At 60.6% G+C, this 16,551-nt stretch overlaps 1 protein-coding gene across 3 annotated transcripts in view; it reads left to right on the top strand.

Moving 5' to 3' along the window:
* The window catches only part of KAZN (kazrin, periplakin interacting protein), an 826,597-nt gene that overhangs the window by 692,446 nt on the left and 117,600 nt on the right, over positions 1 to 16,551 (top strand). The window contains exon 1 of one of the 3 annotated variants that reach the window (XM_045858948.1): positions 4,689 to 5,166. The exons of the other annotated variants lie outside the window; for them this stretch is intronic. Within the exon in view, the coding sequence (XP_045714904.1) occupies positions 4,959 to 5,166 (208 nt within the window). The 5' untranslated portion in view covers positions 4,689 to 4,958. Of the gene's footprint in view, positions 1 to 4,688; positions 5,167 to 16,551 lie in introns of those variants that run through there. 3 annotated transcript variants of the gene reach the window in all.

Below are 16,551 nucleotides of genomic sequence, written 5' to 3' on the forward strand. Positions count from 1 at the left end.
TCACAAAGCCATCCTAGGGCCTGCCACAGGCCTTCCAAGGCACTCTGGAGTCCCCAGGAAGGGATCGAAGGCAGCAGATGTCCGTGGAGAGAGCAGGCAGTGTTTGTCTGGCTTAGAAGCCATGGGCATGTCACCCAGGTCCCCTCCAGCAGTGTCCCCCACGCCCATGGTTTGAGGGCTCGCCCCGTGCCAGGCGCCATTCAGAGCTCGGCATGTGCCTCTTATCCTCAGAACTTCCCGTCACAGCCGTACAAGGTGGCAGGCGTGATCACCTCCTCTTTAGAGGTAAAAAGCCTGAGACTTCCCCCAGCCAACTCTGTTGTCCCAGATCGTACACCAGTGAGTGTCAGAGGCAGGATCGGAGTCCTGGCCCCTCCGCCTCCAGAGAATGTGTCCCCAGCCTCCTGGGGCAGGCAGCCTCCAAGATGTGCCCCCCCCATCTCACCTCCTGGTATTCACACTTTCCTGTAGTCTCTCCCATGTGGGAGGGACCTAGTGACTCACTTCTAAGGAACAGAAGGGGGAAAAGGTGATGGATGTCATTTCCAAGTTAGGCTACAAAGAGGCAGCGGCTTCCGCCCTGCGCACACCCTCTGTCGCGCACACCCGAGGCCTCTGGAAGACGCGAGCTGCCCTTTGGGAGCCGGTCCACAGCTCTGTGGCAGGGAACGGGCGCAGCTTCTGGCCAGCGGCCAGCGCGGCCCTCAATGCAACACCCCACGAGGAACTGAATCTGGCCAAGAGCCACGTGAGTGAGCTTGGGAGGAGACCCTCCCCAGTGGGAGCCTTAGGTTGCCTGCAGCCCCGGCTGACACCATGACAACAGCCAGTGACAGTCCAGGCGCCAGAGACACCCAGCTCAGCCCCCCTGGGTCCCTGACCCACAGACACTGGGAGGATACATGCGGGAATGCTGGTGGTTTAAGCCACTGCGCTTCGGGGCGATTTGATATGCAGTGAGGGGTAACGAATACTCTCGCTGTCACTACTAGCAACACACACACCACAAGCGTGAGAAGGGTAGAAAAGACCGACTCAACCACAGCAGGCAGAGCTGCGGAGGCCCTGCTCCCACCCGCTGACCCAGCCCTTCCTTTTGCTTCTGCTGGTGATGGCACCCAGGTGCATTGACAGAAAGGCCCTGTCCCAAGGTCGCACACAAGCTAGGGAGACCTGGCGTGGCCCTCGAGGTCTCCAGATTCCCGGACACCATTGCCGGGAGTTCACAGGGGCATTGCCCACAAAACTGTGCGTGCTCCCAGGAATCCAGACCTGCTACCTGGTCTTAGCTCCAGGTGCTTGGAAAGAGTACAGTAGTGCTGGCTGGAAGGTCTCAGTAAAACTTCTCCGGATGCTGAAACCACAGCCAAGGGGAAAAAATACCTGAGAAATTCCAGTGGGCTCAAGTATCCCACTGCAAGCAGACACCAGATACAGTGGGGTCCCTTGGTGAGACGTGTCTCGGTGTGTGTTCCTCAGGCCGAATATTTATTGTCCTTTTCTCCTCCCTCTAAAGGGAGGGAGTTCCCCTGGGATTGAGGGGCCGCTGTGGATGGGAGCTGCTCCGACCCCTTTGGTCCCCGTCCCCAGCCTTGTTTGTGTTTTCTTTGGTGGCACCCTGGTGGCCTGAGGTCAGGGTCATGTGAGCACAGGGTCTGGCCTCAGAGCTCAGATCCAGAGCAGCCTCCCCACGCTCTGGTCGGACTGCCCCCTCCCCCTCTGCTTCTCACTGAGCCGTCTGCCTGCGGGCCTGGTTGGAGACGGTTCCTGCAGCCTGTCCCCACCCCCCAGGTCCTCCCTTCCTGCGCGCCCTGGAGAGGGAGAGAGGGAGCCAAGTCCCAGGCCCAGCTGTCTCCACCACCGATTCCCAGCATCCCTGGGAGACTGGGAAAATCTTCTGGGAGCTGGACCAGCTACATAATTTGTGGATCCCAATGCAAAATGAATGTGTGAGACCCCCAGTTTAAAAAAATAAAGAATTTTAAGGCAGCCCCGGCTGGTGTAGCTCAGTGGATTGAGCGCGGGCTGCGAACCAAAATGTCGCAGGTTCGGTTCCTACCACATGCCTGGGTTGCAGGCCATGCCCCCCAGCAAACTGATGTTTCTCTCTCTCTCTCTCTTTCTCCCTCCCTTCCCTCTCTAAAAATAAATAAATTAAAAAATCTTTAAAAAGAAAAGAATTTTAAGGCAACAACAGCGGAGTAACTCTGGCACAGGGCCCTTCTGCCCAGGTTGTATGCTCAGAAGCTAGCCTGGTCTTGGGGTCTCCAAAGAAACCCACCCTGAGTTATCCTTCTGGGAGAGCCTGCCCAAGCTGCTCACAGCAGAAAGTGGCTGTCACTTCTTGACCCAACTTTGCTGATAAGGACAGCAGTGGAAATTCACCAGGACCCTGGGCTTGATGAACGGCGTGGACTGTTGAAATGCAGAACGGAAGTGCGTGCAGACTTCTAAGAGGCTGCAGCGGGGACCGATAAGGGCAACAGTGGAATGAGCCCCGGTGGCCAGAGGGCTGGATAAAAACCTCTAGATAAACTTACTTACTTGATCTTTCTCCTCCCTCTCCTTCTCCCTCGTTTCCTTCTTCTTCTTAAGTTTTTTTTAGAGTTGCCAGCATTTCAAACTTAAGATTTCACATAAATATTCATATTTCCAGTAGCTCTAGGAACAGATTAGAACCTCTGGTGACAGAAGAGCCACATTCCTGCATGGCAACAATCTACTGCACCCTCTACAGGGATTGGTGGCCTCTTATTTGCCACAGTCCCCACCACTCCCTAATGCCTCCCTGACCCAGAATCCAAGTGAAAAGTGTACAGAGTCACAGCCGTGCTGTGGTTTTCTTGTCGTGGGGCTAAGAGGGAAGTGCATGTCTGTATCAAAGTGAGAAGAGAGAAGGCAGACCGAGAGTTCCACATGCTTCAGGAAACGGGAAAGAGTATGTCTCTTTGTGGAAGAACCTCCCTACACGTTTCATATGTACAGGGCGTCTAAGTCCAAAGAATACAACTGGAATGTTCTTAGGGGACAAACCACAGCTGTCCCCACACAGCCCAGCTCACTCACTCATGTCCCCGGCTGGGTCCCTGAGGGCACCAAAACAGAGACTCCTGGACCAGAAGTCTCCGGAATGCAAGGGCAGCGCCAGCGTCTCCACCTACCAGGGCCCACGGCTGTCTTTCCTTTGTTCTGTTCTGCCTGTTACCCCAGCAAAGGCAGTGGACCTGGGGGATTCCCAGCGCCTCCTCTCCCTTGCTGCGGGGTCAGTTTCCTTCCCCCAGACCAGTGTGGGTGTTTAGCCCCACCATGAATAGTGTTTTGTTCCCAGCTGGGAGCACCATCAGCATTTGCCGTACTGGCCAGCCCTCCAGGGGGCAGTCGGGGTTCCCGGTGGACGAGGGAAGCAGGTCTGAGACTGCCCTGCGGGACCTCCACGGCCGGCCAGCTTCCCCGTCTGGGAGGGTGAGGGAGATGTCGCGGTGGAAGCTGGGAGAGCCATGAGGGGTGATGGCAGGCGGCGCTCCCCACCCAGAGACAGGAGAGTGACAGGGTGAACGGTTTTAGAGACCTGGGGTGGGGGGAGAGTCACTCAGTTCCTACCGCTTGTTGGAGAACCATTTGCCAATGGCCTAGAAAATCCCAGAGCTCGGGCCTGGGCCAGGGGGAGCCACGGGTGACCAGCCAGGCCTGGGAAGGGCAGGGTGCAGGCTGCCCAGGAGCGGGGCTGGAGTTGCCTTGAAGGGTGTGTGGTGACTCCTCACCGGGGATGTTTTCTGGCTCCCTGCGTCTACAGTGGGGGCGGGGGTGGAGGACTAGACCTGCCTCCTGGGGCTTCGGGGAGATAATTATTTCCTTCTAAAGAGCATCATAATCCCCAGATCAAAGGGGCTCAGAGCTGCACACTCACCTGACAGTGAGTGAGTACTGCCAGCCCCTGGAGCACCCACTCCAGCGGGCGGGTTCCGATTTTCAGACCCTCCAAGGTGCCACCTCCCGTGCCGCAGGGCTGCCTTAGAGAGTCCATTGGCTGCACCGATGATGGACGGAGATGGAAATGACCATCACCCCATTTTCTAGGTGGGAAAACTGAGGCTCGGGGAAGCGAGGTGCAGACACAGGGCTCCCCCACCAGATCACAGCCGCCCCATGGGTTTGGACCGTGGCAGTGTTCTTCCCCACCCACACAGCCAGTGCCCTCGGCGTTGTATTCTCTCAGAGCACGACGGGTCACACTGCACAGGCGAAGTCAGAGTCCCCGGGGCTCCCACGGCTTTCCCGCCCGCCCCCGCCGCCCTCTCCAGGCCAGTCCCTGCGACTGCAGCTCTTCAGCAAGCCGGTCGGTCCCAAGGGCGTCAGAAGAGTGCAGCCAGATGCAGGCTGGGGTGCCGGGTAGCTTCCCCTTGATGCGCTCGCTCACTCGGGGCTTTCAAAGACCTGGGTTCAGGCCGCCACTGCCGCCCCCTGTGGCACTGGCCGCCTCTCTGACTGTCAGCTTCTCCAAGAAGGACCACGTTGGGGACGCACCGAATAGCCAGGGCCGGGCGCGCAACCGGGCGACGCCGTGCGCCCCGAGGCGTTGGGGCGAGTCTGGGCGCCGCGGTGGGGCCGGGCCGGGGCTGGGGCGGGGCCGGGGCGGGGCGCGGGCGGGCCGGGGCGGGGCGAGCGGTCGACCCTCGGCAGCCCGGAAGGAGCGGGAGGAGGAGCCGCGGGAGTGAGAGTCGTTCCCACGTGAGAGGCTCCGCGGCCGAATTCCTCGCGTGCGGCAGCGGCGGTGGCGGACGGCCGGGCGTCCGGCCGGACAGAGAGCCTTGGTCCCGCGCGCTCCGGCGGCCCGGCGGGCGGCGGGGGCGGAGCTCCGCTGCGCCCAGATGCGGCGGCGGCCCCGGGGGCTGTGAGCCCGGCGCCCGCCGTCGGAGCACACCGCGCCGCCTCGGGCAGCGCCCCCCCGGGCAGGCGGCATGCGGGCGGCCGACTCGGGCACCTGGGAGCGGGTCAGGCAGCTGGCGGCGCAGGGCGAGCCGGCGCCTTCCTGCGGGGCGGGGGCCGGGCCGGCGCGCCCCCCGGAACCCGCAGCCTACGAGCCGTATGCGGACGCCGCAGGGCCCGGAGATCGGCCCCGCGCCCGGGCGCCCTCCTTTCGAGCGGATGGCGACTGCAGCCAGCCCGGTAGGTGCGCGCGGGGAGGGGAGGGCGGTGCGGCCTCCGGCCCGGGGAGCCGCCGGGGCCGGGCGCGCGGGGGCGCTCCCGGCCCGGATCAAGTAGCCGCTGGTGGCAAAGTTCTCGTTGTGCGCGGAGCCCAGAGCGCGGAGCGGGGAACAGGGGGAGAGGCGCGGGATGGAGAGTTAGTCTTCAGCGCGGGGTCGGGGACCTCGGGGCTCCCTGCCTTTCCGACCCTACCCCCCATCCCCAGCGAGGGCTGCAGAGGGAGTTCAAGGCCGCGCCTGCCGGAGCGGTGCGGTCCCGCGGCACCTGGAGACCTAGCTCTGCGCGGGGGCCCCAGCGCCTGTTCTGGGAAGCGTGGAAAAGGGGCCAGCCCCGCGCGAAGTACGGGCGGCCGCTGTGTCTGCACCTGTAGCCCAACTGGTAGCCGCATAAAGTGCCAGGAGAGCCCTGCTTTACGGAGAGGAGAAGTAGTGGTTCGCATGAGCTGGGAGCGAACAGAGCTCTCATACACTTGAACGACTAGTGCGCACACAGAAATTGCGGCGGCGGAGGCTCGCGCCGTGGTCCAGCTGTGCGTCGTTGGCTCCTCCGCCCCGAGCGGAGCACAGCGTCCCAGTGTTGAAATACCCCGTGTGGGTGTGCCCACTCCATGCTGTCCCGGTCTCAGCTGGTTCCCCAGTAACACCCCCCATCCCACCCCGCAAGGTAGGTCTTGGGGGCGGGGGCGGCGGGCATAGGAACCCGTGGATCCGCTTGACTCTGATAGGAAGAAATTTAGATGGAAAGCGAAGAGCGTCTGGGCAGTTTGAAGTTTGAATACATTTCCCAGGAAGAACTGGAGGGGAGCGGACGTGCTCTTGAACCTACTGCAGTGTCCCCTTGAATCTTGTCACAACTCACGGAGTGAGGCTCTGTTATCTCCAAGAAGATGAGAACAGAAAGGGCCCGAGGTTAATCAACTTTCCCCAAGTCCCACAGCCCTACACCTTGGGGCTGGAATTTCTCATTGGTCTCCAGTAGACACCAGAGTGCCTCCCCCAAGGCAGCACGTTTACCAGCTGGGAAACACGAGGCTTATTTTTATTTACCTAATAATTTTTTCTCTTATGAGAAAAAAGCCAGCCCCACCCTCCCCTTGTTTCAGGCCCCCTGTGGGTCTCCCCAGGAGATGGAATCCTGGGGGTCATAGTTCTAACCACAGGAGCCGGGACTGCCAGCCAGATGGCTTTTATTAGCTGAGCTGCTGCTGGTGTCCCGGAACAATTGGAATCTCGGGTCACCGAGGGCCTGGAAGAGGGGTGCGGAGCCCTGGAAAGAGCTTGAGTCCCCGGCCCTGTGGCCTCGGGGCCGGGCCAGCCGGAGGCGGTCGCGCCTCCACCCCAGACGCAGGGAACAGTTCGAGCCCAGGACTTGGTGCAGAACAACACAAGATGCAAAGAAGAAGCAGCAACTGCGAGAGCTTGGGCCAGTTGTCTAATCTTTCTGAGACTCCGTTTATGGAAATAATAATAGTGTCAACGCATGTTTACATCATGCAAAGCTGCTGTCTGCAAAACACCTCGCCTAGCTCAGAGTTGATGCTTAACAAATTTTAGTCGCCGGCTCCGCTTGCGGGGCACCCGTCAGTGCCCCCGGGTGACTTGGGTTTCCCTCTAGGATAGGATGCTGGCGGCTCCATCCCCACCCTCCCAAACCGTGTCAAGATAAACTTTTGTCTGGTCTGTAAAAACACTTGAGCGATCCAAGGCCGCTGTCGTGCCAGTGGAGGTTGTTATTATGTAAACGTTTGGGAGAGGGCTGGGTGGAGATACATCTGTTTACTTTGTGTCTGTGTAGACTCCGTTTGTGTTTCATAATAACAATACCCTAATGACACGGTGTCGCTGAGAGCACCTGTCTGAGGTCTGGGGGTGGTTGTTACTTTCCGGTGGCCCTCATGGTCGCCCCGTAGGGCAGAGACGGTGCAGATCCCCTGTGCTGATACACAGGTGACACCACTGGCCTGAGACAGGAGGCAGCCAGCAGCGAAACCAGAAAGTGTGGAGTTCCCTCTGCCCCACCACCCTTCACCCTCTCCGGGTCTGGTTCCTAATGATCCAATGACGTTTCTGAGAATTTCCATGGGGCCGGGGCCTTGAGGACAGCCTGTCGTGGACGTGGGTTCTGAAGCCACTGGCTGTTACAAGGGGATTTCCTCTGGGCAACGAATGAGACCTCTTCCGGCTTAGAACCACCAGCTGATATTGCTGCTGAAATAAACACTTCAGCCAGGCGGTCTGGTGACTCGCCTCCGGATCTCAGCGCATTGGTCCCCAGCCGTATGGGATGCTCAGTTTCAGGAGCCGAAAGAGCGCCCCATTGGGTGATGGAGCCCCGGCTGGGGAAGGGAGAGGGGAGAGGGGATGCCTGATTGGCAGGGTGGAGGGCTGGACATCTTGACATCGCTCACAGGGAGTGTCTTCCTGAGGTCAGCGGGGTGACAGACCCTGGGCTGACGACAGCTCTGACCTCCAGGGTGGGGTCCCTTCCAGGGGAAGATTACCATTCTTTGCACATGGACTGGGGACCGGAGCAGGAGACACAGACACTAGATACGTGTTCCCTCTGCACCCTGGCCTGCTGAGACACTTGGTAACTCGGTTTCCCTCCTGGCGCCGTGGGAATGACTCCGTCTGGGGGGTGGGGAGCATTGCGGAGCCCCAGCAGAGCGAACCGGCTTGGGCTGAGAACGCGTCTCGTTCTGTCTTCGGTTGTCCGTTCGTTCGGTCGCATTTCTCCCGCGTCCACTCCCGCCAGGCGGGGTGGTAGCTGCCCGGGATGTGGCAGCAACCGAGACAACCACAGCCTTTGTTTCCATGGAGCTTACATTCTGTGGGAGGAAATTTCCAGTAGGCAAATACGCACCGGGCGTGTCAGGGGGCGGTGAGTGCTGTGCAGGAAAATAAGACCAGGTGAGGGATCCGCGTGACGGCAGCGGGTGCGCTGCAGTGTTCGGGGAGCTGGTGGGAGAGAGGGCCAGCTCGAGAAGGGGGTGCATGGGTGCCGAGGCCCCCAGGAGGCGTGGTGTGGCCAGTGAGTTAAAGAAACCCAGTCAGTCAGTGTTTAGGAGTTCTTGGTAAGTTAGTGTCTTTGTAGACGGGATACCCTACCCGTCCACGTCTGAAGCCCACCCGGACTTCCAGGCCCAGTTCCGAGGCCCCTGTCCCCTCTGGCTCCTCTCTGAACTGACAGTCTAAATGCCCCAGGACACCAGAGCCACTTGGGCCCTCTCCCGCCTTTTTTATTAGTCATTTGAGTTCTTAGCTCCTCTTGCCCCTCCCCTCGCTGAAAGTACAAGGAGGAGGGGGCCCGGCCTTTGCTTATGTGTGTATTTGGCTCCCAGGACTTGGCTGCTGAGCGAGGCTTGGAACCAGCCAAACGTCCAACTTTGTCTTAGTCTGACAGCGATCCCTGGGGAAACTGGGACTCAGGAAAATTTAGTAACTCGCCCAAGAGCAGCCGGTAGGTGTCCCATCCGGGACTTGGTCCCAGACTGTGGACCTCAAGGCAGTGTGGAAAGACCTGGCCCTGATCTTAAGAAAGCAGAGAGACCTGCATTCAGTTTCCAGTCTCTGTTTTCTTTAGGTGTTTGTCTTGTATGAAAAGCTCTGTCCTCTCCTTGACATTCCTGGTTTTGAACAGCTCAGGCATTTGCTTATCTCTGCTGCGCCTTGAGCCGTGTCAGCAGTAGGTTTCTGCTGGGTCACAGGTGAGATTAGATCTTCCCTTCGAGTTGGGATGCTGTCAGGCAGCCAGCCTCCGGGACAGGGAGGGTGTAGCGGGAGCTCCCTTGGCTGACAGGTGGGGCAGAGAGTGGGGGGCTGGGCTGTCCTGGACAGTTGAGAGTGAAAGTGATTGCTCTTGGAAGAAACTCAGACTGGTGTTCCTGGGGAGGTCTCCCGTGGCCCAGCACCCTCCCTGCGCCTCGTGGGACTGCTCAGTGAGACAGGCTGCACCTGTGTCCTGCCAGGGCAGGTGGCACACCAGAGTGGGTCCAGGATGCGAGCTTTGGAATCTAACCCCCCCCCCACACTGGAATTCTCCAGCTCTGTTGCTTACTTGCCATTTAATGCCCCGTGCCTCAGTTTGCCCATCTGTAAAGTGGGCTCCTATTATGCACCTCGGAGCTGTTGGGCAGGAGTGCGTAGCATCCTTCCTCCCCACAGAGCTGGGTGCTATCTGTGCCGTAGGGGGGTGGGGCCATGCCCATTTATCCAGAGTCTGCAGAACTTGAACGAGTGAGTGTATGTGTGAGTGTATGTGTGTGTGCGTGTGTGCAAAAGTTTTTAAAATTGTTGAAGTTTGAAATGCTGGGATTTGACGAGACAGGCGATTCGGAAGGACTGCTAGCTACTTCTTTGGCCTTCGCAGTCCTCGGGAAATTTCCATAAAGGTCATTGTGCATTCTTCATGTTCTCTGTAACGCTCCGATCCAGTTAAGTAGGTGATTGGCTTGGACCCTCCAGCCATTCTGGGGGAGGGAGAGTTTAGACTATAGTTCCCTTTTCACCCTTTCAAGAGCTTCACTGGCTTAAGGAGACTGGCAAACACAGCCCGGTGATCGCCTCTCCCACCCACACCATGGCCAGCGGACAAAAGGGGGAGCCGGGTGCACGGGCGTGTCCCCAGATCTTAGCCCGGCAGACTCACGCGCCTGACGCGTCATTAGAGCTGGCCAAAGCCGTCGCCGCGGGGATCCGAGTCACCGAGGGCCGCGAACACTCCAGAGAGGGTGGCGAGCCGTGGTTACGCGGTGCGTGCGCGCCCGCGTGTGTGTGGTTATTTCCCCGTCGGTGCACTTCGTGTCGAGCGTGGCAGATGAGTGCCCGCCCGGGAGGGGAGAAGTCAGGATTGCCCCCTGTTCTCGAGGACCACCCCCTCTGGGCGCCTTGCGGCAGCCACCATGAGAGTGGGGACTTCGGGCTCGCTCTCGTCTGCTGTTTGGATCCCTTCAAGAGAGGCCAGTTCGAGGACATCGACTGTGGCAGTTCCTCAGAGCCCTCTCCGAGAGGCATTAGCCCAGGAGGTGCCGCCGCAGCCCCCAAAGTGGAAGAAATTCACAGCCAGAAGGGTATGACAGGTAGGCGAGTCCACCTGGGGTCCTGGCCCACACCCGGGTGGTGCTGGGCCTGGGCCAAGGAGAAGGGGGGCCCAGGGGTTCATTGGTGGCGACCTTCCTTGGTTCGAGGTTCACGTGCCGGGCTTGTGGGCTATTTCCGGGAAGAGCCCCCACCTGGGGGCCCATCTGCAGGTGCTGGCGGCCTCGGCTTCAGTTGCTGGCCGGGTCTGCAAGTTGGCTCAGCCTCCCAGCTAGTTTGGGCTGTAACTTTATCAGAGGCATTGAGTGTGTTCAGTGCCTCTTAATTGTTCAGAGCTTCAGCAAGCTCTCCCCGGGGCCTCGGAGAGGATTAAAAACAACAGCTGCCAGCTCCCGGGTGCTTTGGTCCCTCACCCTGCGGCTCAGCCTCACCAGTGCGCCGCTAGCTTTGAAGTCCTGTGCGCCCAGGCAGGGAAGGAGGTGTCTTCCCCTTTGGTAAGGTCCCGTGAATGACGGGGAACCATTTACGAAGGGCCAGCCAGGACCCAAGCACTTCGTCACTTGCGTTCCTGTTGATCTCTCCTCGCCCCTGTAAGATACCTGGCCTTCTGCCCGTCTTACAGGTGACACAGTTGAGGCTTCAAGAGGTCGCACAGGCCGTAGTCAGTGGCTGTTCCAGGCTGCTCTGGGACTATTGCATCTTCCCCCTGAAATTTCCATCATCAGCTGATGGACAATTCCCCGAGGGCCACCAGGGCACCAGGCGGAGGCTGTGACGCTGGGAGTCAGGGGACCCTGTCCCTGGCATCTTGGGCACCGTGGCTGGCAGTCAGCCAGGGGCAGTCTGAGTGAGGGGCTCTGGGGCCTAGACTGCACCCCCGGCTCCACTCACCCCACTGGCCCCTGGCGGAAGGTCTGACCGTGACCATTTGGGAACCCAGAATGCAGAGTCCTGAGACGGGAGTCTTAGTAGTGCTGGGGCAACTCCCTCCCTCCACAAGGGGAGGAAACTAAGGCCCGGAGAGAGGAGGGGACCGAGCTGCTGTCACGTGGGGTGGTTTCCCGGGTCAGTGTCACGTGGGCGTCTTGGCAAAGCGGCGAGTTTTCTCTCCTGACCCCCGTCCCTGGCTCCCTCAGACTCGGCCCCGTGTCTGGGTGCTTGTTGGTATGCAGATTCTCAGGCCTCACCTCCATTCTGGTTCCGTAGGCGTGGGAGGGGCCCGGAAATCTGTATTTTTATCAAGTGCCCTGGGTGATTTTTGATGCAGGGGTTCCGGAGTGGACAGTAGGTATCTGGACGTCCTAGTTAAATCCCACTTTTCCTTTTTTAACCCAGTCTCCGTGCATCCCCCCCACCTCCTCCGGGCCCACATGGGTTCAGGATCCGTGCGAGAGAGGCCCCTGCGTCTCTGTCGAGCGCGCTCACAACATGCAGCCATGAGAGAACGGCCCAAGTTCAGCTTTGTCTCGGCTCAGAAGCCCCGCTCGGCGCCCCAGGCTGCCGGCAGCATTTCAGGGCCTTTTATTCAACCACATTCCTTCTTCCTTGAGCCCAGAGATGGAGCCAGCCAGGCCCTGGGCTGGGCTGCGAGGGGCACAGGAGACCACACCCTTGACCCGGGCGCAGGCAGATTGTTTAGACTTGGCACCCGCCCCCCACCGCGGGGCCTGCTCTTCCAGGCCCCCAGCCCGGCCGCCACCCGCCCTGCCCCACTTGGATCCCTTTGTCGTTGGGTCGGCCCGAGTGGGGTGCGCGTGGCAGGCGTGTTTGGTGAGCGGTTCCTCTGTGCTTCCTCCGGCGGCTCTCACTGCTTCCACACGCAGAGGGGAGCTGTGGGTGGGGGCGGAGCGCCGTCCCTTTCTCGGCCGCCGAGTCTGGGGGTGGGGGCGGGGCCTGGATGGTGGGGGCGGGAAGGCTCTCTGCCTGCAGCCCTCCGCCGCTGCGTGGGAGACCTGCAGCGAGCGGAGGCCTGGGGTCAGCGGGCTCAAATGCAGATTCTCGGGGCCCACTTCCAGAAATGGCTCCGTAGATCCAGGGTGGAGCTGAGGGCCCTGCACCGTTTTTCTCCTTTCTCATGGTGGTGGAACGTATATAGCCCGAATGCAGGCATTTTTAGGTGTACCGTTGAGGGCCCTTAAATATTTTCACAGTGAGGCAGCCAGCACCGCCGTTTCCAGGACTTTTTCATCATCCCTAACTGAATGCGTCCTCATTAAAGAGCTACTCCCCCCACCCCCCACCCCCCACTAATCTCTGTTCTGCCGTCTGGCTCCACGCATCAGCCCGCGCCAGGAGCCTCGTGTAAGCAGAGTCACACAGGACTTCCACACGGCCCACCCCGCCCCCTCGGCGGACGGCCCTGGGACCACACGTCCAGCCCCCCATCCTCCGTCCAGTGTCCCCCCGAGTTTCCTTCACCCCGTGCTTCCTTTAAAACACCACCACCGCACAGGTGTGCTGGGAGGGTGTGGGGAAGAAATAAGTTCATTTCTCTTTTCCTGTGATTAAAACCAGTATGTTGTTAATGCCTCTGCCATCCCCATGCATTAAACAGACACGTCATCTTTCTTTGGTTGACTTTGTTCAATGTAGCTTTTTAAGAGGACAGCACGGGCTTCTATTCATTTGGTTTCCGTGGTGTGCTTGTGGCCGCTGGGCGGAAGGAGCCTGCAGGGCCCTGGGGATCCGCCTGGGGCCGAAGGGCCGTGGATGATGCTGAGAGGGGCATGGAGACAGCACTCTTGCCGGGGGTGCCCACAGGGTCCGGGGGAGATGCGTCAGCCCCGGGGTGCGGATGGGGGCTGAGGCCAGCCATCCCTCTAAGCGCTCAGCTTGCCCAGCTTTCCCATCCTGGCTCCCTCATGCAGGTGGAGTTGCGGGGTGGGGGTGTGCGGTGAGGGACAGAACCAGGGGGGTCTGTGACTTTGCAGCCCTGACTGTGCCCTGCTGCCTGTCAGCGTCAGACACCCGACCGGGGCTGACGGCCGTCCCTGATCCCCACGCAGACCCTCCTCCGTCCCCACTGGCCTTTGGCTGGACAGCCCTCCTTTCCACGGCGCCAGCCCTCACCTTCCTGTGCGTCCCGGAGGCCCCTCTGGCTGCACTAGCGGCCGACCGGGAGGGGAAGCTTGCATCCCTGGGGTCCCCCCTGCAGGAGTGGAGGCTCTCTCCCCTTGGTTCTGGGGCAGACGAGGATGCCACCCCGCCGAGTCAGGCTGCCACCCCTGCCGCGGGTGCAGGAGGGCTTCCGGCGTGGACTAGAAACGTCTCCCCTGGTGGAGTCTCTCCTCTTTCCCGCACCCTGGGAAAGACCCAGGAGGAGCCCTTTTTATAGAAGGGGAAACAGAGGCAGACAAAACATGACCTCTCCAGGCCAGCGCTGTCTGCTAGGACTCTCTGCAAAGCTGGAGATGTTGCATATCTGTGCCGTCCGCTGGACTCAAAATATAGCTAGTGTGACAGGAGAACCGGGTTTCAGATTTAAGTGTTCACGGCCACACGTGGCTAGTGGCCACTGGAGTCGACGGCACAGCTGGCTGTGCTTCAGAGCAAGTCACGACAGAGATGGCGCTGGCCCGTCCCAGCTCCCGCAGCCACTGCGCTCCTCGGAGGCCACCGTGCTGCCCACGTGGCCCCCGAGTCGCCTGCGTCGGGATCACTCAGCAACCTAATGGTGTGCGGCTTTAAGTTCCTAGGTCCCTAACAGACCAGGACAGACAAGTGTCTGGGGGCGGGCCCAGAAATCTGCATTTTAGACACATTCCCCCACCCACCCACCCTGGAGTTTGAGGACCCAGGCCTCTAGCACCTTCCAACTTTATTCCCACGGGGTTTCCAGCCTCCGGCGGCCCCTCGGCGTCCTTGGGCCTTTGTCCCTCGCCCCTCACAACCACGTGAGCCAGGCCCGTGGTTCCCAAGATGGGGCACCAGGACCAGCAGCACCGGCCTCACTGAGAACTGGGGTGAGATGCGGATTCTCAGCCCGCGGGCCACCTGCAGGATCAGAAACCCGAGCTGGGTCCCAGCAGGCGGTGTCTTAACCGAGCTGCCCCAAGGCGATGCTGACGGAGCTACAGCTTGAAACCAGTCACTGAAGGAGACTCTTTTTAGGAAGCTCCTTCCACTTAAATTTCCCCCCCAGATCTTCTGTCTTCTCGTCTCCCTCCCCCTCCCCTCTGCCCCGATCTGTTCTCTCACGAGCTGCCAAGAGCTGCCAAGCCCCTTCACGTCCCGGGGCTGCTGGGTGTGTCTCGAGACGATCATGCCTTTTACTGGGGCCTTCGGGGATCCTGGCCTTACCCACGGGGTGGCCATAATGGGGGTGTCACAGGAGAGGAGAGCAGAGCAGCGGCCGGCAGCACCCCGCCCCCGTCTCCTCTCCCTGTGTCCCAGGTGGTGGCCTTCTGCTCATGCCACAATTGCAAGAGCGGAGGGCCAGATGGCCCCGTTTCCCCAAGGCCCCCAAGCCCTCTCTCGGGAGCACCGGGCCTGGAGCCTGGAGGAAGCCGGCACGGCGCCCATCTGTGCCCCACAGACCGCAGTGGTCCACCCCGTCTTCCCGGCGCGTGCAGGAGGCGGGGGAGGCGGGGCCTTCCTTGCTCGGGTCTCTCCCCTCCGAACCTCACTTTCCCTGCTCCGTGGAATGAGGTCCACAGTGCCAAGTGGTCGCTTGGCCCGAGCCCGTGGACGTGGGCATGTTGGGCACACTTCAAGGCACCTTACAGATGCGGTCGGCACCGTTGGTGATCTTGTTGTCTCCAGGGCGCTGGTGAGCGCAGGCCGTGCGGGCGGTGAGCGGCTCATCCTGGCTGGTCTGCAGCTTTCCTGGGCCCTCACCAGCCCTGCCCCCGCCCACCCAGTGCCTACATTCTGTAGACGGGCTTCCACTGGCCAGAAGCCTTAACTGGTACCAGGAGGGTGTGCCCCCTCGGTGCCCCCTCAGATCCAACAAGGGTCCAGGTTCTTCCACCGGCAGGACTCGAGCACCTGCTCTTGCCCGAGTTTGGTGCTGGGCACCCCCAACAGCTGGCAGCCCCCCTTCTGACTCCCACTGAGGGGCTCGGGGTATCCTCACTGTGCTGCGAACCAGCCAGCTCACTCCCACCACCCACCTTTTCCTCCTTACCAGGGTCAGCTTTCCACCTTGCACTAGGTTTCACCTGGTCCCGGGCCCCCAACCCACCTGCAAAACCTTCCTTGCTCCCTCCCTCCCCTGTGTGTCAGTGTTTGCGAGGCCGTGGGTGCGTGTCATCTGGACACACTGTAACCAGGACCGGGTCCTGCTGACCTGTAACCTCCTCAGGGGCAGACACCATGGGGCACTTCCCATCTGTCCCTCCTGCTCCCTCGGGACCTCAGGAGGAACCCTGTCTGGCCGATCTGATGGCACAACAGTGGGTGAGCCTCACCTGGCAGGCCGGCCAGCACCTGGAGAACACCTGCAGCCCCACCAGTAACTGCAGGGGGGTTGGAGGGGTCGGGACACATACCCCAGATCCCTTCTGGAATGCAGAGCCCGCCCAGAGACAGAGGCAGGAAAGGGCAGGTGGAGAGTGTGACCTCGGAGCTGCTGGGAGGGCTCCCTTGTCCCACACCGTCACACCTCACCAGGTTGTCAGGCCAGGCAGCTGCAAGCCTGGGTGAAAGCATGGAGAAAATGCAAAAACCACACACACCTCGCCCGACAGCCAATGAGAAAGAGGAGCTTAGGAGAGCGAGAGAGCCACAGGAGACTGACAGCTTCTCCCACCCCCGGTTACTTTGTTTCTGGAGAGCAGAGAGGGGCACAGGCGTTGACTGACATGTGGAGAGGAGGGAAGGAGGCTGGCTCTGCTCCAGCGGGGATGCTGTCAGTTCTGGAAGTTCAGGTGGGTAGGCAGGGCGTGGGGTGCGGTGGGGAGGGCGGGGTGGGGGGCAGGACCGGAAGAGACACTGCCCAGCCTGGAGCACGCTCAGTCTCTCAAATCAGGGAGCCTGATCTGAGGACCCCTGCTTGGCAGACTTGCCTGCATGAAACAACCCAAATAAATTCGGTCCATTCACCACCCCATTTCACAGCTGAAGTAACTGAGGCACAGGGAGGTTAAGAAACTTGCCCCAGACCATAACGCCAGGAAGCAAAGGAGGCGAGATTCCGCCTAAGAGCCCGGCTGGAGCCCGAAGTCGCCAGCACTTTCCTGTCCCTGCTGCAGCCAACACTACAGCGTCACTTGTGTCTGTCCTCGGCTGTGGCACGGCAGAGTCGGGAGTGAGGGACAACAGATGCCATCCCTCGGAGGTGTCAGGCACAGCCCTTCTGTTCAGGCCCCAT

The sequence above is a fragment of the Phyllostomus hastatus genome, unplaced genomic scaffold (assembly GCF_019186645.2).
Source record: "Phyllostomus hastatus isolate PE091 unplaced genomic scaffold, TTU_PhHast_1.1 phas_scaffold_182, whole genome shotgun sequence".
Classification (NCBI taxonomy): Eukaryota; Metazoa; Chordata; class Mammalia; order Chiroptera; family Phyllostomidae; genus Phyllostomus; species Phyllostomus hastatus.